At 44.0% G+C, this 20,808-nt stretch overlaps 1 protein-coding gene across 7 annotated transcripts in view; it reads right to left on the bottom strand.

Moving 5' to 3' along the window:
- The window catches only part of FHOD3 (formin homology 2 domain containing 3), a 497,371-nt gene that overhangs the window by 134,568 nt on the left and 341,995 nt on the right, over positions 1–20,808 (bottom strand). For 2 of the 7 annotated variants that reach the window (XM_081253447.1, XM_081253448.1), the window contains exons 11-13: positions 16,679–17,032; positions 16,198–16,272; positions 12,239–12,352 (exon numbers count right to left, since the gene is read on the bottom strand). The exons of 1 other annotated variant lie outside the window; for it this stretch is intronic. In XM_081253447.1, the coding sequence (XP_081109573.1) occupies positions 12,239–12,352; positions 16,198–16,272; positions 16,679–17,032 (543 nt within the window). Of the gene's footprint in view, positions 1–12,238; positions 12,353–16,197; positions 16,273–16,678; positions 17,033–19,792; positions 19,892–20,808 lie in introns of all 7 variants that reach the window. 4 more of the 7 variants (XM_081253453.1, XM_081253449.1, XM_081253450.1 and 1 more) reach the window with 4 other exon arrangements.

Below are 20,808 nucleotides of genomic sequence, written 5' to 3'. Positions count from 1 at the left end.
CATATTCTGGGCTATAAAATAAAGCTCCATAAATTTAAAAGGATTCAAGCCATACAAAATATGTTCTTTGTCCCCAGTTTTATTAAATTAGAAATCCATAACAGAAAGATCTGGAAAATCCAGAAATATTTATAAGCTAAATAAATACTTTGAAATAACCCATGGATAAAGGAGAAATCAAAAGGGAAATTAAAAAGCATTTTGAACTAAGTGAAAATAAGAACACAACATGTTAAAAATTTGTGGGATACAGCTAAAGCAATACGTAGAGGAAAATTTATAACACTAAATGCCTATATTAGAAAAGGCAATAAGTCTCAAATCAATGGCATCATCTTCCAACTTAGAAAAATAAGAGCAAATGTAACCCAAAGTAAGCAGGAAAAAAGGACATATAGAGAGTAGAAATCAATGAAACATAAAACAAAAATATTAGACAACTAAGTGAAACCAAAAACTGATTCTTTAAAATCAATAAAATTGATAAACCTCTAGCCAGACTGATAAGGAAAAAAAGAGAGAAGACAAAAATTATGAACTTTAGGATTGAAAGAGATATTAAAAGAACAATAAAGGAATATTTTGAACTATTTTATGCCAATAAATTTGACAACTTAGATGAAATGGAAAAATTCCTTGAAAGACAAAAACTCCTAACAGTCACTCAAGAAGAAATACATGACCTGATGTGGATTGATATCGGATAAACATCTATTAAAGATATTGAATTTGTAGTTTAAAACTTTCCTATGAAGAAAACTCTACTCCCAGAGAGCTTCCCTGGTGAATTCTAAGAAATATTTAAGGAATAAATAACACTAATGCTATGCAAACTCTTCTAGAAAGTTGAAGAGGAAGGAAAGATATTTCATCTCATTTTATGAGGCCCACATTATTCTGGTATGCAACCATTTTGGAAGATAGCCTAACAATTACTTACAAAGCTAAACATGCACCTACCATATGACTGAGCCATTTCATTTCTAGGTAGTTATCCAAAAGAAATGAAAGCAAATTTCCATACAAAGACTTGTACACAACTATTCATAGCCAAAACTGGAAGCAACCCAAATGTCCATCAACAGGTAAACAGGTAAATTGTAGTATATTCACACAACTGAGTACTACTCAGTAATAAAAAGGCATTTACTATTGAAACATGCAACAAAATAGAGGAGTCTCAAAACAATTACACTAATTGAAAGAAGTCAACCCCTCTCTAAGAGTACTTACTGTACGATTACATTTACATGAAATTCTTATAAATGCAAACCAATCGATAATGACAGAAGGCAGACCCACGGTTGCTTGGGGATAAGGAGGGGCAGCCATAATCACAAAAGGGCATGAAAAAAATGCTTAAGAGTAATGAACTTGTGCATTATCCCAATTGTGGTAATAGTTTCACTGGCAAAACATATGTCAAAACGTATGTGCAGTTTTTTGTATGTCAATTATACTGCAAAAGCTGTTTAAAAATAAATGCTCCTTTGGTAAGTTTGAGTTAAGTAAAATCTTATTTGTGAAAAGAGCAAATCTTCAACATTTCTTATTTTAAAAAAATATAATCTCTGGTTAAATATTAACAAAACCCAAACTAAGTTCACAAATGGATATTTGAAAGTATCACTTAATTCACAAGTAAGTAATTTAATATGAAAACTTAGAGGTCAATAATAATAAAAAAATGGTAATTCAATGATGCAGAATGGCTGTCTTTACAACCTGGCTATGAAACTGGGGTGACCCAATCTAATGATCACAGGACAAGAGGTAACTCTGGGTTGTGCCCAGTTATAAAAGGCATTTTGCTTGCCTTGAAACAAGAAAATGGCAGAACCTTTTTCACACCTTCAGGGTCACATCCCAGCTTGCAGAATGAAATAAGCAAGCCCCAGAGGCAGTCTCAAGAAACAGGCAACTTTTCTTCATTGTCACTGCTACAATCCTGGAGACAGCTGTCATCAAAGATGGGGATGTGGATTTAAAGGTTCCTTCTGCTCTCCTTCTCCAGCCTGTCACACACCACTCTGGTGCAGGTCTGAGCTTCCCGGCCACAAGAGGAAACAGCAGGGCTCCCGCAGCTGCAGTAGAGACTGGTCCCACGGGCTATCTCGTGGACTGTGCTGGCTCATGCATAAAGCATGAAGCCATCCTCCAGGCCTGGCTGGCATCACACTTCAGCCTGTCCACTTGCCCCTTCTGCAGGCCCTGAGCCCAAGCATACAGCAGTTCTTGCTGGTTCCCTCTTGCTTCCCACCCTACTGTCCAAGACCAAATGAGTCCTCCAGCCAGAAGGAGGTCAGTCCTCTCCTGTCACAGGTGCACCTCGATTAGGCTTTATAATTAACCCATTCTCCTGGCAGCTTCCAAAAGCACTGATTGCCACCAGCCCCTCCTATGTCCTACAGTTTCTGGGCCCTGCTGGCTTGAACTGAAGCCCATCTTTCCAGTCGTCCCCCTTCCTCTCCACTCCAGGCCAACTTACCCCTCCCCTGCATGCCTGTCTCTCCTCTGAACACCAAATGTCTTCCAAACACAATCTCCCAACTCTTCCAGATCTTCAGGATCATGACTTGAAAGATGTGGACATCTTATCTCCCTCTTTACCTCCCTTCCCCACCCCCACCCTCCCACTAGGCAAACCTAGGGACAAAGTGCAATTTGCCTTATATTGGTGACTCAGTTTCCCAGACCCCTTAATGGAGGTGTCAGTCATGAGGATGGAGGACTGGTGCTAGGCTCCCCACATTGATGGCCTCTCTTTCTCCAGTTCTTCTATGACGGTTCATTTTCTTCACAATACTATTTGCTGATTCTTTGCTTACCTTCTGTTTCTGCCACTAGAGTGTAAGCTCGATGAAGTCAGGGACAGTGTCTGATTCAATCAATGTTGGATTCCCAGGCCAGCACTCATGGCACACTGTGAGCACCTGATAAACACTCACTGAATGAAATGGATGAGTATGTAATGTGTGCGTGTGCGTGCGTGTGTGCATGTGTGCACGCACGTTCACAGCACCTAACAGTCAGGTTTCCAGTTGTCACTGGCTACCATGGTTTTGCACTAGCATTGTACAAAGACTAGAGAGTGAAAAAGGGTAGGAAGGGGTGTGTGTTTCTATCTCTATCTAGATATCTATCTATATTTCTATCTATATATGTGTGTGTTACACACACACTTTCCAAAATCAACCCAGAAACCCAGTCTCTTCCACTATAATAGGAAAGCTTACTCACTCGTGGCCTGGCTTTGTGGGAAGGAGCAGGGAAATGGGACCAGGGACCCAGAAACATTTTCTGAAGGAGAAATCTTCCCCATCCTTCCTACCCATTTTCTCTCTGTGATCTTCTTACAATGCCAGTGCAAAACCACTGTAGCCAATGACAACTGGAAACCTGGCCATTGGGGGCTGTCCCACTGGGAGAGGTGCACAAGCAGGGATGATGGCGCTGGGCTCAGTTTATAGCGCGGAACAACTGTAAGTGTCTCCAGGTCTGTGGTGTAGCTGTTCTATCTGCACTATTTTGATGAGTGATATTTGCACTTCCTTGTTACAGAGCTCACCTACCTCTCTTACACACACACAATGTTCTTACTTCCAAACAGAATTACAATATATACCTCTTAAGGTTGCTATAGATACCCTTTAAGTAAACAAGGGTGAGAGAATTATCTAATTTAAAAAAATCTATTCCTGGGAATTCCCTGGCAGTCCAGTGGTTAGGGCCTGGAGCTTTCACTACCAGGGGCCCAGGTTTGATCCCTGATCGGGAAACTAAGATCTTGCAAGCTGCACAGCGCGGCCAAAAAAATAAAATTAAAAATTAAAAAATCTATTCTAACCCCACTTTCCAAAGGAAGGAAACAGGATTAGAAGAGATTAAAACTGCTCATATATTTGTTCGCCTGGTTATTTGACAAAGAGGTAGGCGGCAGGCCAGTGAGGAATAAGGAATCTCATGCTGGAGAGATGTAGAGAGGAGACGCCCAATAGCGAAGCAGCCAAAAGGCTGACAAAAAGGAACATAGGACGAGCAGAAAGTGCTTCCCTGCAAAAGCAAACACTTTTATCTTTACAATTTACATGTATGTGGATTCTCAAGTCCTGCTTGTCTTAAGGATTCCTGAATCTTTAAAAAAATGGCCAGCCCAGAAATGTGAACCATCCTTATCCCATGGCTTTGTGGAACCCAGGTTCACTACCCTCAGACCACTGTATGTTTGTGACCCTTATTTTAGAAACAGACGGATAAACACATAATGATTCAAAGGGCTGAGAGCTTAAACTGAGGTATATAAACCCATAAGAATGTCACAATTCATTCTGCCTGAGGAAGTCAGAGGAGTTTTACAGACAGATGTCACCTACTTGGATCTTGGAGGATGAGAAGCAATTGGCTGAATGAAGAGAGGAGGAGGCTGGTCAGAGGACAGAGCAAATATGAAGGAAGGGGCCTCAGGAGCGCCTGGTAGCACTTCTGTGTGGTTGCAGTCCAGTGAGGATGGGGACGCTGATGGCTGATGAAGCTGCAAGGTGCATGCGGGACCCAAACGCAAGAGATCCTAGAGATGGTGTTAATCAGGTTGGGTTCACAGATAGGTAGTGGGAGGCACTCAAGGTTTCTAAGCAGGAAATGTCAGATCCATATTTCAGAAAGGATGGAAGACATACATCACTGCGCTACATAGTCCAGGCATGACACAGATCTCGGACTAAATCTATGGTAGTAGGAACGGTGAGAAGAGGTCGGATCTAAAACCCACGTGGGCTATCGCAGAGCCCAGGTCCCCTAACGCCCACAGTCACTGTATGAAGCTGCCATCGGGGAGCCAGACCCTACTGTAAACTCACTCCATCAGTGGACCAGTGCATCTCCTCTTGTGCACTTTGGATGTAACACAATGGAGTAATCAGGACCACATTGTGCCTTCCAGGAACTCATTGCTTGTAACAGGATTGCTATCAGGAAGTAGCAGCAGGCGAGTAGGAAGTTTACTTGGTGCATAGCACCAGGAGCACACAGCTACACAGCCTCTTGGTTTGAACCGCAGGGAATCTGTCCCTGTTGGTATCTTTTTCCTTCTGTTGGCCGTTGTGGGCTCTAGGCCATTAACTGTGATCACAAAGAAAGGCAATGCCTTTTATCCCATTTTACATGCTAATCAGGATTTTCTCTGATATTTTTAAAAATCTACTTTGAGCAATTTAAATTAAAAATAAATTAGTTATCCATTTTATACGTATGAGTGTATATATGTCAATCCCAATCTAATAAGAACCTGTTGTATAAAAACATAAATAAAATAAAATTCAAAAATTCAAAAAAATAAATTAAAAATAAAAATTTAACTAGAGCCCATAGGACAATGGAGCTTTCAACAAACTCTACTGACACAATGTTTGAAAAAGTACTGTGTAGATCAAGAGATGGAACACTGCCAGCAAGTGCTTGGGATCCAGAAAAATACATGGATCATATATTTGGAAAAAGCAGTGATTTGAAAACCAGACAAGTAGAACCTCAAGGCATACGTAGATACTAGCAAAGGCCAGAAATAATAAAAGCCAAAGCAGACTAGAACAGAAAGACACAAGCACCCAGACACCCATACAGAGCAGTCCACGTGGAGGAGGAAATCAGGATGAGGGAGACACAGGTAGCAGCAAATTATACTTGGGGCAATGGTCACTGGGCCTGCAAGTAGCTAAGAACTACAAGAGTGAAAATAACTGAAAATAGGGAGGAAATGCATGGAAACGGAGACCTTCATTCAGAGGGAGGGGTTACGATATCAGTGGTAGGGACAGGTGTCCTAGGGGGTCACAGGAAGTGAGGGGGGCTTGAGCTCAGTACAGCAGGCTCCCACTCTCCTCGTCCTAGCTGCTTGGTCCCAGCTTCCCCAGATGTTCCCGTTCTCTTTATTCCAGCACAGTCAACCACCATACAAAACCCCACAACAGCATATGACAAAAATAACGGACTATTTCAAGGTAGCACATGATACAGTCATATTCCAAAAACTGGGAGGAAGGGGGGCTCCTAATGGCCTCAAACAGTTGATCCATCCGAGAAGGTGGGCACCAGAGGAGATAGGAAATGCTCCTATGGGAACACCTTGCACAGACACATAAACGAGCCCATATTCCTGTTGGTATATGACAAATCGATAGGGAAATGATGGATTGATTGTTCACTAAATGGTACTCAAACAAGTGAAAAAATGTAACTTGGATCTCTGCCTCATACCATATGCCAAAATAACTTCCAGATAGATAAAATATTTCCATGTGAAAACTGTAGCTATAGAAATAATAGAAGAAACCATGGGAGAAAAGGCTGTCCTCATGAGGAACACTAAACCCAGAAGATAGAAAAGATTAATAAACTTGACTCCAAAATTTAAACCGTTCTGCATGGTAAAAACACCATAAATGTTAAAAAAAAAAAACACCATAAATGTTGTAAAAAGACCAACGACTGAGGAAAATAATTGCTTCACCTATTGCAGTTTATAAAGAACCTGTATACCTCAATAAGAAAAAGAACACAGTGATCATGAACCAAAAATTCACAGAAAAGGAAAGGTACCTGGACATATGAAATCATGCTCAATCACATTCATAATAAGAAATGCAAATTTAAATGTTAATGACACACAACTCTTCACTACTGGGGGAAACTGGTTGAATAGTTGAATGACACCTCTTTGGCAGAGGTGTGAGAAAACAAGCTCTCTCACACACCTGTGGTTGAGAACCAAAACTGGTACAATCTTCATGAAGAGCAACTTGGCAAAAATCAATCAAAATTTTAGAAATACAAAAACTTGACTTACTAAATCTATTTCTGGGCTTTTTACCTAGAGATAATCACACATGTGCAAAATGACACATAGACAAAAAGACACATGGATAAAAAGACACATGGACAAAGATTACACTGCAGTATCATCTGTAATAGCAAAAGATTAGGGCCCACCATTACAGGACTAGGTATATGAAGAAGCACCCAGAGAACAAAATATTAAAAAGAATGCAAAGGCGACAAGTATTGCTATGGATAAAGAACCTATATATATATATATATATATATATATATATATTTTTTTTTTTTTTTTTTTTTTTTTTTTTTTTTTGCGGTACACGGGCCTCTCACTGTTGTGGCCTCTCCCGTTGCAGAGCACAGGCTCCGGACGTGCAGACTCAGTGGCCATGGCTCACGGGCCCAGCCGCTCTGCGGCATGTGGGATCCTCCCGGACCGGGGCACGAACCCGTATCCCCTGCATCGGCAGGCGGACTCTCAACCACTGCGCCAGCAGGGAAGCCCCCTAGATATACTTTTAAGTGAAAAAGCCAGATGCAGAGCAGTTTGTGTAGTGTGTTACTATTTGTGTAAAGCTGTATTAAACACATATATGCTGATATTAACGTAAAATATCTCTGGAAGTACACATAAGAAATTGCTAGGAGTGGTTGCTTCTGGGTAGGAGGAAGCTTCACTTGCACTGTGCACACCTTCACACCTTTCAAATGTTATACTGTGTATACAATACATGCTAAGCCCATATAAACAGTAATACAACAGAATTTAAAGTTGCATGCTTTATTCATCCCTTATTATCCATTTATTCCCAAAGGAAGTGTCACTACTAATATCTGGGCTTATAGTCTTCCAGGAAGTCAGAAAAACTCTGCTGGGACGACTATACAAGGCAGACAATTCCCAAACTTCTAAGGACTCCTGACATTAGTCTGTAAAACAGGCAGGTGATTGCCATTTACAGTAGACAACAGCACTATCGTAAGGGGGAAACAGAGCAGAGTCAATGCTTACGGCACATACTGCCAGGTCTACAGGGAAGTCCTCCCTGGCCTCCTAAAGTCTCCAAGGTGTACCCACTGAGCTCTCAGCATCTTCACCTGCTCATCCCCCCCCACCCCAGGGGGTCTCATTCCCAGAGCACTTACTTCCTAGCCCCAGCACAAAGACTGACCCGCCTCAAAGCACCTTCAACCCCCCCCCGCACTGGACTTACATCCCCCCAAACTCCCTCCGTAACTGCTGTCACAACACCAGACAAGCCTCCAGCTGCCACTTCTGAAAAGGCCACCAGATGGGGATGGCGCTGCACGGATGGAGAGAAGATGCGCTCTGACCAGAGCCGCAGCGCCTGTGCTGTAATTATTGTTTGCTCGTTTGTTTCATTTGAATGTTTGAACGTGAATGGTTCAAATAGCCTTGTAATTTTGTTTTCTTTTAAAAAGAAAATATTTAGAACATTTCCACTCAAAAAGCACATTTTCAAAATTGAAGCATTTTAAAAGTCTGCTTTCATTAGACAGTTGCATCTTGCATCCCTGAGGGCTTTTGCAAATAGGTCCGGTTTTCTTATTTTGTTTTGTTTGGGCACAACTCAAGTAGCAATTTCACGAAAATCAATGCTACACTCTCTGTTTCGAAAAGAGCCCTATAAACGAAGCTGTAATAGGAGATGTGGAGATGGATTCGTTTTAATACCCCTGCCTTGATTTAATTTATATATTGTTTCTTCAGTTTTTCCTTTCTAGGTCGATTTATCATTCCGAGTTTTATTAACATCCAACACGCTAATATGCTTGGGAAAAAGATGGAAAACTCCAAACTCACAGTGATGCCCAGCTGTAGTGCCAAATCGGGCTGACCTGTCTGAAGGGGTGTTTTAGTTGGCCTGACTTTCCTAGGACTTCAGAGAAGTAAGACTTGCTTCCAAATCAAGGGAAAGGATTTCTAGAACTGCCCGGTACTGCATGGGGCCCTGTCATGCTGTTTACTAGTCAGGAGTGTTCTGACAGAACATGTGGGTTCTCAGTGCAAATTTGCAATTGTTCATAGTAGCTCAATGTTTTTCCTAAGAGTTTTCTTTTTGGTTTCAATAATTATGGGTATTATAAAACACCTCAATGATAAATCTTACAAACTCTACTGAAGTATATACCTCGGTAAAAACAATCATGTATCTTAATAAGGCAGAAAATATTTGTAAATGTAAAAATAGATTATGGGTGACATCCAAAGAATCCAGTTATTAAATAGGAAAAGGAAATAAATAAACTATATGAAAATATACATTATCATAAATACAACTGACATAATATGCTTGGGTGGTAGTATACAAATATAATTTGGAGTTGGGGCCCCTTTGATTTTTCTTTTTTTTTTTTTTAATAGTCACAAAACATAAGCTAGCAAGGTGAGAGTAAGAAGTGATGATGCAGCCCGGCCTGGTGGCTTCCTGGTCTTAATGAAATGGCACATCTGATGTTTCAAATGATCCATCACATGGTTTTTCAAAGTCGCAGATGGTGATAGTTGAAAAAATCATGCAAATGGAAAGGAAGTAGGAAACTCTTTGAAGCTTTCCTTGCTAGTGGATACAGTGGATGTAATGAATTTCCTATGGCGGAAGTGCACAGTAAGAGAGAACAGGACGGGCCCCTGCTGTCCCCAGTGACTGGGTCTCAGCGTGCAGGCTCCCTCTAGGGGATTTTAACCCAGTGCCTTCTTCAAGCTGAGGACCACTGAGTTCTCACCTCCCCAGCTCCTGGAGCATCTCCCTGGGTGTCAGACAGACCCCTCAGGCCTTGCGTGCCCCAAGATGAACATCTCCATCCTCGATCTGCTTCTCTTCCAGTATCTTCTACCTCAGTTCCTTGTTTCTAACACCCACAGGCTCCCGCAAGCCTGAACCCTCACTTTGCTTCCCCTGCTCCCACTCTCCCCGCAGCAGCCAACCCGCTGATCCTCTCAAGCCCCAAGGCCTCTGTCCTTCTTGGTCATGGTCACCTCTCTCGCACTCAGAGAAAGCTTCTGGCGGTCCCTGTCTCTGCGGCCTCACCCCGCTGGCTCCTTCTGCACTGTTGACAAATTAGAGAGCATCACCAGCTGCTTCAAAACCCTAAAGCCGGGCTTCCCTGGTGGCGCAGTGGTTGAGAGTCCGCCTGCTGATGCAGGGGACACGGGTTTGTGCCCCGGTCCGGGAAGATCCCACATGCCGCGGAGCGGCTGGGCCCGTGAGCCATGGCCGCTGAGCCTGCGCGTCTGGAGTCTGTGCTCTGCAACGGGAGAGGCCACAACAGTGAGAGGCCCGCGTACCACAGAAAAAAAAAAAAAAAAAAAAAAAAAACCCTAAAGCCCCAGGGCCTTAGGATGAAGACCAGCTTCCCCCCAGGGCACTCTATCCTCTCTGCAAACCAGCCCCTTCCTCCCTTGTTTAATCCCCCAGCAACCCCAGGGGACACTCAGCCAGCCCCAGCAGGGAAGGAGACACAGACAGGAGTCCTTCAGGGGCCTGCACTCCTGGAACAGCCCAAACTGGACCTGGGTTTCCAGTAGGCTGAGGCTGGGGCTTCCCTGTTAGGACCTGGGAACAATGTCCCCCAAAGGCCAGGGCTTGGGAAACCTGCAGACCTTCTATCCTTATAACTTCTCAACTTCAGGGACCTCCAAACTGTTTTCCAACCAATGAGTGGATAATTCACCTGGATACTTCAACTCTGCCACAGCCCAGCCCCAGGTACCATGGGGGGCACAGCAATGAATGGAGCCTGGTTCCCTGCTCCCAAGGAGCTGGCAGCCAAGCATGTGCGAGGTATGTGAGGTAATATCGGTCAGACTCTCATATTCCTCACTTCAGCCCCAAATCTCACATCTAATAGGACAAAGGTTCTCTTTACTGGTGACCTCTCTGGGAGCACAGGCAACCTCAGCTGATCCCCAGAAGAGGTGCCCTAGGGCAAAGGGCAGAGAGTGTCTTCAGGGTAATCAACTTGTTACCTTATTACCAAGACCAAACTGAGCCCAAATATGCCCAGCGCAGCACCACACTGCACTGTGGAACCTGGGATTTTGACACCATGGGGTTTATGCACCGTCTTAGAAACTACAGGTGATGTGTGGCCAGGTAAACCCCATTGGACAGCCCTTCCTCCTGGGGCTCTGTATCCCAACCAAACCCCAAACCACCAGCAGCGCTCAGCAAAACACACTTCAGAATGCACAGGAGACGATCTGAATTTGGAATACAGATAGAATTTGTTTTAAGTTCGGGATTTGAGGCAAGTGACTTCTGTGAATCGCTCATGTCGCAATATCTGATCCATCACGAGCTGCTGGAAGTTATATCTCATCATCATACACTGTTACTTCCCACTGGACCCACATGGTGGGGTTCACACAAGGCTTTCATGTGTACTTTTTCATCTGCTCATCAAAACCACCCTCTAAGGTAAGGGTTGGCATAAGGGGCATCTACCCTCAGGGGTTAAATAATTTCCCACTGAGTGAGCTGGAACCCTAGCCTGTCTTCTCTAACTCAGCACTCTTGCCATATAAGGGTATCTGTTTTTAATTGTTCTAAGATTACATGTCTTACCTTTCCCTTGTAAACACATCCTGTGCAATCATTCGCTTCTAGGAGTAATAATCAGTTCATTTCTGGTGGTCTCATTAGTACTCTTGCCAAGTTACATTCCTTCCATGGACCCATACAATCTGTTTCTCTCCTGGTAGGTCCTGGATTAATTACACAACACCTTAACAGGCCCACTACCTCCTGATTTACATACAATGAATCAGTCAAAGGTGAAAACTGATGTGTATAAGACAAATTGCACGGTTTACACAAAATCTAGAACAGTTTTTAAGAGGTGAATAGAAACATTCACATTGAAATATTTTAGAGCAAACTGGTATACCTATCTATACTTTGTAGGGAGATAAGACAGTATTACCAATAAAATATCACCTCTAATAAAATATTTACTTAGTACGCAGTGTGAAAGAGACAGAAAAGATTCTTACCTTTGGGCTATTTTCTGTAAAGGGAAATATTTCAGATTATTCTTTTCATTTATACTTTTCCTTTGGGCCCTCTTAATCAAACTGATTCCCTTCACTTGAGGACAGGGAAGTCATCACCACGCTTCTTCTTTTTTTTTTTTTGAGCAAAAACTATGAGCAAGAAATTTATTGAAGACTACAAATGACCAATTAGTGTAGAGAAAGGTACTTGATCTCACCAGTAAAAAATAATCAAATACAACATTTCTAATCAGGCTGAGAAAAATGTCTAAGATTCTATCTGGTATTTACAAGAGATGAGAAATCTAGCACTCTCTAACACTCCAGGTATCTTTTTGGAGCACTATTTGGAAATATCTATTAAAATCTCAAATGCACATGCCTAAAACCCACCTTTCCAGCCCGGCCTCCTGTGGAGGTGAAAGAGGTGACGTGACGGTGATGGACACATTGGATGCAGACGAGGGCCTCGAGGAGTGATGAGAGTTGTTGCCAAAGTTGCTGTATCTGGAGAGCGCAGAGATTTAAGTTGGGGGGCAGGAAGGGACAGAAAAATGGGTACCAGTCAATAAATGAGTAACACTTGGCAACTCTGCTAATTTTTGCAAGAAGAACAGGTCTGGAAATGCTAGCACTCTTCGTGATTACCCTAACTTGAAGAAACTTAGTAACTTCTTTGTTTTAGTTCTCATCAGAAAAACTTCCCAAAGTCGAAAACTATTAGGCAGCAGGATTTATGACAAAGGGTTTAAGTAAAACCCTCATATTTCCTTTCTTTTTAAGTGTACATTAAAACTAGTTGCTAACATAAATCAAGAATCCAAATTACTTTCAATTGAATCTGGAGATTTTCTTGCCTCTCATGGTGGCACAATTAGCATTAATTGCATCAAAGGTCTGCAGAAAATACCAGATGATTAGCTAAAAAACATCGGATTAAAAATTCTCCTTTAGGTGTTTCTGAATCAATTTCATCCATTAAATGCTATAATCTCATCACATGCCCAAGGATCAAGGAGAAACTGTCCCCAGACCTTCTAGGCTGGCCTGCTGCTTAGAGGTGCACGTATTCGATGTTTTCATCCAATATTTCCCTAGAACCAAAATTATAGCCACTAGGTTTAAACGAGCTTTTATCATTTCCCAGTCGTCTCTAACAAGTTTCAGGATTTGTAAAATTCTAGAATTTTCTTTGTTTTTCAGAATAGCTGTTCTTTAGCTATCTATTTGTATTTAGCTATCATGATCAGAGCTTTGCCTCACAACCTCCTCAGCTAAAAGGTAGGGCTGACTCCTTCTTCTAAACTGGTGAGGACACAGTACTGGAGTGTGTGGGACCCCAAGGGTCACTATGATATAAGTGCACAGAGACCTTCCCCCATGCAGTGAATCCAATATAAACTCCCACCAACTAACCATTCTAGGAAGCAATTTGACCTCAAAATGTGGATACCCCTTGACCAAGTAGGTCTACTTTTGGGGTGTCAACATAACTTTATGGTTATTTATATACTAAAAGTATCACACAGGAAGATACTCACTGGAGCCTCATTGAGATCATGGCAAAAAACTGGAAACTACCCAACCAGGTAACAATGTGAGAATGGCTAAGAAAGTATGATGTAACTAACATTCGTCAATGGAAGATTATACAACCATTAAAATGATTGCCATTTTATAAGTGATAACATGGCAAATGTTTATAATGTACGTGTACGTGAGAGTGTGTGTGTGTATAAATATACACACACATACTGCATGTAACATCAAGATATAATATTACACATTGAGTTTGATCACAACTGTAAAAAATATTCTTAAAGGTTAAAAACCACGTGTAGAAAAAAGTGTTAAAAAAACAGGCCATCTACTTTTAAAAGTGGAATACGGAGGTGAAATTTCAGTTTTCCTTAATAAATTACATTATTATAATGGGAAATAAAATACTTATATTATCCCAAATCTATCCTGTGTTGCTAAGTCTGGTGTGTTGGCTGTTGCTCTTCTAATTTGTTTATTTGGTATCATGTGTCAGCCTGTGCTAAGTACCAGGCACTCTGGCAGGCAGATGGGGACTCACAGTACTACCCCACCATCCTCCCGTTAACATACCACCTTCATGGGACTTGGTTTCTGGACACTCATCTTCTCATCTCTTAAAGTCCCAACACTCTACCTGTCCAACAGGTTGTTTACTGCTTCTCCAAGTGAGTATTGGCTTGATTTTTTCAAGAGGGCCCCCAATTATACAAATATTGAATCACTATACTGTACACCTGAAACCAATATAACGTTGTGTCAATTATACCTAAATTAAAAAATTAAAAAAGAGGACGCCCCCCCTTGGGGCTTCCCTGGTGGCACAGTGGTTGAGAGTCCGCCTGCCGATGCAGGGGACACGGGTTCGTGCCCCGGCCCGGGAGGATCCCACATGCCATGGAGCGGCTGGGCCCGTGAGCCATGGCCACTGAGCCTGTGCGTCCGGAGCCTGTGCTCTGCGACGGGAGAGGCCACAACAGTGAGAGGTCCGAGCACCGGAAAAAAAAAAAAAAAGAGGGCCCCCAAAACCACAGGCCACAGAGAAGACAGAAAAGCAAAGGATGAGAATATACAAAAGAAAGGAAGCAGCAGAGAGGTGAGCACAAGCTCAGCAGGGAAGAGAGGGAGAGAAGCAGGAGGCAGTGGGCCCCACTTGGGAGGGAAGGACGCTGCCCAGGACCTCCAAGTCCTCAGAGACAGGCCCTGGGCTCCAGCTTCAGCCCTGTGTCACCCAGCTGCCTAGACACTAAGCTTGTTATTCTACGTAAGCATCTAAAACCATCCCCTTCCCAACCAAAAGTGAGCATCCCGGAGAATGTTTTAACAGGATTACTTTACTAAAATTACGTTTTGATGATGTTATGGAAATAAAACAAGCATAGTGTCGTTTTCCCTCTTTTGGTTTTTCTACTGGTTGAGCAATTAATTCAATGACCTCATGGTCTAATTTTGCTTCTGAATTTCAGCCAAACTAACTGGATCATACAATTCACTCAATTCACTACACAGCATTTTTTGGTTCGTTTGTTTGTTTGTTTAACATCTTTATTGGAGTATAATTGCTTTACAATGGTGTGTTAGTGTTTGTATTTTTAAAAAGTTCTTTTTAATGACTAACTGGTTGGTCTCTATTATAACCCATTCAATTGCAGTCAACCACTGAGCAGTCAAACCTGTGGCCATACAGACCTCTGAAAACCACAGTGAGTGAACATCAGAAAATTAATTGGTATGAATGATATTTATACAATATTCAAATTCCTGTCAAATAATTAAAAAATTGTAAACTTTTCTCAGTGAAATCCAAGCCAATCTTCATTCACAAGCATGCAGATGCTTTTCTCAATTTATGTGTATATTCGTTTTGTCCATTTCCATGTTTCTATTGCTCTCATCCCCCAGGACTGTCAGTGGTACTGAAGCCTGGGGACCAAGTGGGAGGGACCTGGGTCCCAGGAAAGCCCCTTCAGAAGCTGTGAGACCATCACCATCCTGGGCTAACACCACCCTGCTGGGGAAGATGAGGTTGTCAAGATATTTTCAGCTCCTAACTTGTACACGGATACTGTTCTTGGGGAACACGAGAGCTATGCTGGATGCATTTCATGAAAACTGTGTGAAAGATCACAATAATTGAGAATTGTAGACCTAAAAGAGACTGGTAGAGGACTTGCAGTTTGGAGGTGTTCAAACTGGAGGCCACGTACTCCTGATGGTATACAAAGCCATTCTGGTAGACACCACTCTCCACTTACCCAACCTCTCTGTGCCTCAGTTTTCTCACTGTATATAAGGGCTAAAAATAGAACCTACCACTTCAGGGTTAAGTGATACTTTAAAGTACAGGGCTTGGCTCTCAATAAATGCTCAATAAATGTTAGCAATTATTATTATTACTCTTCATATGGGAGTGGTCATCAGTCAACACTGACTTTTATTATTGACTTTGGACAACTGATTGTTTAAATATGCAAACCCTCTGTTCCCCATTCCCGCTCTGCAGAGAGGTCCTGATCTAGGCATCAGTGAAGGGCGGGCACACAGGCAAGCTGACAAGCACCTGCTGAAAATTCCCTGTGCCCTTTTGATTTGCACACCTCCCTCTCTCTGCCTCATCTCCGGTTTGCATAAGACTCATTGAGGTGTCCATACTTAAATAATGTAATTATACTAATGCCTGTGAAGTGATTCAAACTGCAATTGTTTGCCATCTCATGGGAAGCTATGAGCAATGTCTGAAAGAAAATTACATACATTAGAATAAAAACAGAAAGCTATAGAAAAGGGAGAAGAGATAAAGACAAGACACCCACCTATTGGAAGAGAAAGACCGGAAGTTGTAAGGCTCGGAGGCAGAATACGTGCTCGGATGGAGAGAATCAGAGGAACTGTTAAAGGAAGGAAAACCCCACTCAAAACGCTGCCTGGAAAGCTGGCAAAGCACCTGGCTGCCTTCCGCAGATCAAAAGAGAGCCCGTGCCAGAGAGATGGGCTTGAGATGTGTAGATTTTGACAGACTGTGCATATTTTTGTAAACCTTAAATTCAAAAATCCATCTTTAGTAATTACATTATAACACAAGAGCTCCTCAATTCAAGGAGCTGGAATTTTCTCTTCTGCCTTTTGCCTACATACTGGTAATTAGTGAGCGCCCAGGGAGTTCACACCACAACTGCTCTCTGCTCTGACTGGAATCTCCACAAACGCAGCGAACGAAAGACAAGCCAGGAGGACGCAGCGCGTTCACCGTCCCCGGGTTAGCCTCGCACAGGCCATCACGTGGGCCAGATCTACCTGCTTTCCTGCTGGGATTCGGCTTCCTTTTCCTTGGTGGACAAGGGCGAGTCCTCAAAGTCATAGGAGAAGAGGTGGAAGGGGCTGTGAAGCACATAGGGCAGCTTTTCTACGGTTGGTGAAGCCTTCGGGGGGCCGGGTGCGGCGCGGAAGGGCTGAGAAGCCGGGGAGGGCGTGGAGGGCGCCAGCAGGGCAGGCCCGGAGGCCCTTCTGCGCAAGGGGTTCCCCGCCGCACTGTCGGCCGGGAGCTGCTTTCCCGGGGAGGAGGCACTGGAGGCCGCGGGGAGGGCTGGACTCTCGCGAGCAGCATCCTTTCCGGCGGGGACCTGCTCTGAGGCAGGGCTGGCCTCGACGCTGGGTCAGCAGGGAGGAGAGGAGGAGAGGAGGAGGGGGAAGGAAGGGGAGGAAAGAGATTTGGGAGAGAGGGAGCAAAAGTTAGGAAAGAGAAGAAGACACGGCAAGCTCACTACTACTGTTAGGGCCGCTCACTTAAGAGCCCAGCTGTGTTTCTTGACCTGCGGCATAAAAGCCAGAAGCCCCGGTTTTCCCAATAATCCTGGCGCCCTGGGCTTGCCAATCTGGGGGGTAAGACCCTCCTGGCCTCTGAGCATACAAGGGCCTCTATGAGGGGATTTAGTGGAACCTCAAAGGCTCTTCGGCACCTGCCCCTCAATCCCCAACTTTCTCCCCACTGGTTGTGTTGGCACCGGAATTTCCACAATTTGAACTTCATTTCTTTGTCTTGATCGAAGAGGGGACCTCCTGAAACACCCAAACTTGAGGACGAGGTAGCCCACAAGCCCCATACTTACAGTCACTGCTTTCAGACCCTTTCTGGAAAGCAAGTGTGGAGAAGGAGAAAAGATGCCAGCAAGAAATGCAAAGAGCTGGAAATGAGGGCCGGCAGAGTGAAGACACATTTCGCCTGGTTCACACCTTCCCCGGGGCCTCCTCTACCACTAAGCCCCAGACGTCTAGACTCCTGCAGGCAGGCCTCATTCTGCCACAGATACAGTTATGAAGACTCTCCATCTTCAGGGGACTGGATTTAGGCCACTTAGACATTTTGAAGCCTACCTTTGTAACAGGAGAATCTACATTCAACTCTGCATTTTTCAAAACCATAGTCCTTTTCCCAGAGAACTTGACTCCCAGCCATGCCCACTTGGGAACGGGATGTGAGCTGGTTTTTTTTTTCCTACCTCAAATCCAGAGCTCCATCTGTATATAAGGGCAGGGACATACCGGTTTCCCTGGCTCAAGGGGAGGATGGGATGAGACCACACTGCAGTGCCCAGGGCAGGCCTGGCAAAGGTGGTACACACACACAGAGGGCACACGTGGTGGGCACACATGGTGGGCAAACACAAGAAGCAGCCAGCAGGAAGGGGAAGCAGTGGAAGACACTAAGCCCACAGAAGTAAGCAGAATCTTTCCCACCACTTTTAAGTCTAGTAGGTTGACATCGGGGAAGAAATAACATCCAGATCAATGTTAATGAATACTGTGTTTAAGATCAAACCCTGGTGTTTAATATGCACACCTTTGCTTCCTAAAACTGAAAAGTCTAACCGTATAGTCTCTGATGAAGACACCCTCCAGAATCAGTCACATAGTCAAAGACACTGCAGAGGACAGGATAAACCACCATCTACCGGTGTAAATAACAATCCCATGAAAAGACAGCACGAGTCAGTAGGGACGCCTTTGGAGGCTGCTCTTTCCAGCCAGATTCCTCCATCTGGTCTGTAGGTACTGCTGAACTGTTTGAGTCCCTGAGGGTGAAAAGTTTGTGGGTGGGACATACCATGCACATTTAAGCACGTGTGGAGCCACACCGATGTATTTATTGAGGGTCCACAAAATCTTCTGGGACTCATTTTTGACCTAAGGTGGGACTGTCAACTGAACCTCCTCCCTTCCCAGAGCATCCCTAACTGAAGTCACTACCCCGAAGCATGGCACTCGGCATGGGCGGGGGCCCTTGGTTAATGCCGACCTTTCTCCCCATCTCATTCTGGAATGTGTACCTCACTCTCTGTCACTAGGTCATTCCTTTCCTCTCTCTACATCCTGCTGGCCTCTTCTCGGACATTTCCAAAGGGGGGGAAGCAATCAGTTCAGAGAGGATTCCATGACCCCTGGGAGTGGTGGGCATCTCAGCACGTCAGATGAGCCTGTCTGAGAACTTCTATGTGCGCCGGTGGCCCCAAGAATGAGGCCACAGCAGCAAAGAATCACATTAACTTTGAACTTGGTAAGAGAAAGATTTTACCCTAATTCATCCAAGATCCTTTTGACTTTGCTTATTTGTGGAAAAACTAACAGCAACAATATCAGTTGGCAGCGTAATCCATCAAGTGAAGGAATCATTCAGCTATAGAATTATTTTTGAATATCAGAAAATGAATTTACCCAAGATCAATTTTTATTTTTCATACAGACATCACTTGGGGAAAATACCACAAAATTTACACATATCTGCAAGGTGCCTGTGTCTGTTAGAAAGGATGCACCTTGGAGAGGTGAGTGGAGGACACAAAACTCCCCCAAAGGGCTGGAGAGCTATGGTAGTTATTCTAGGCACGCAAATAAATGCTGGGAATTTTTTCTATGCTATATGGGGTGAAAAGTGTTCCTGTCCATTTGGATAAAAATCAAAATGCATTATCCCTACAGCAGTCATCCACACATTCTAGATAACACTGTACTGGTACAATTAGTAGGAAGAAGGGGACACATGGAATTATTCTTCCCACAGTGTAGAGAGGGTTAAAGTTTTCTGAGCAGAGAGGAACATCCCGTTAGTTACTGTCAATCTGACTGAGCCAAAGCACTCAATGAGGGAGGGGACAGTGGGGACAAAAGCTCCTGGGTGTGTCTCCCATAAAGCAAGGTTAGGAAGGCAGTGTCTGAGTGAAAAATACGGTTCTCTAGGGAAAACGTGCTCAGTTATTTCTATAAAACTAGTCACTCTGTGGCTCCATGTAAACGTTTGCCAGTGGGAGCTAGTGAGGGAGGGAGGAGGCTACTGAAGGGCTGGCAGCAAACTATCCGTTAGGAAGGAGACTCCAGGCTTTTGGTGGGAGCCGGGGAGTGTCCAGCCCTCGGTACCTGTCCGTGCCCGGACAGGGGGCATCGTCATCTTTCTCTTCCTCTGAATTGGGCTCCGTGACTGGCTGCTCCTCTTCCTCCTCCTCCTCCTCCTCGACCCTGAGGCAAGGCCAGGAAAAGAGAAATGCACATAGAGACAAGATGGAAGAGCAAGATAAGCGTTACAGACAAACAGGATGATGAAGCAGAAAAACTCCAGCTGGCTGAAATGAAAAGAGCACACTTGGAGGAGACAGTTGTGAGCTGGGGAAATCTAAGTGTGGGCTGGAGATGCAATAACGCAGCACAAGCCAAATTTCTTTGTCCAGTTGGCTGGATGCTACTGCCTGCAACCCCCGACCCCACTCCTCCCATCCCCCTACCACACAACAAAAATGATTCACAACAGCTTCTGGCCTAGGGCAGGCCTCCTAGGTGGTTCTTCTGCATACAGAGTCATGCAGTGCCTGTTCTCAGGGCTGCCCAGTGCCTGCAGCGAGAAGTCCTCATGTCTTCACTGCATTCCTTCCTGCACCACCCTCTACGGTGAACGGATGGTTTTTGCACTTGCTCCCTCATTCTCAGTCAATGTGTTTGGGGGTGGGGGGCTGATCCCCTCCCCCCACTTCAAGGGTTAACACATGGTCCAGGTGGAGTCAATCTGGGCCACCCCTGGGATTTCTCCTGGTGCCTTCAGGGATGAGAAGGTACAAGGACACCCTAAGTCTAGTGGAGGAAGGTTGCCTGTGAGTGACCCCGACCCAAGAACAGCAGAGTTGGAGAGAGAGGGACGGACGTGGAGAGAGAGGAAAGCAGTCTCCATGACAGTTTTAACACTTGCATCTAATACTTTTGGAGCTTCACCCTGGCCTTTCACTAACAGAAGATAATAACTTTTCATTTTTGCTTAAGGTAGTTTAACTTGGGTTTTGCCCTTGCAGCTAAACAAACACAGACTTTGATAACTGAATCATTACCCTCTTTTGGCCTCTAAATCCTATCAACATGTGACTTATGTGATGCAAGTGTTCCATGTG

Source organism: Mesoplodon bidens (genome assembly GCF_964165515.1).
Source record: "Mesoplodon bidens genome assembly, chromosome: 13".
NCBI classification, from domain to species: domain Eukaryota; kingdom Metazoa; phylum Chordata; class Mammalia; order Artiodactyla; family Ziphiidae; genus Mesoplodon; species Mesoplodon bidens.
Note: the sequence above shows the minus strand (reverse complement) of the source record. Positions and strands in the feature narration are given on the sequence as shown.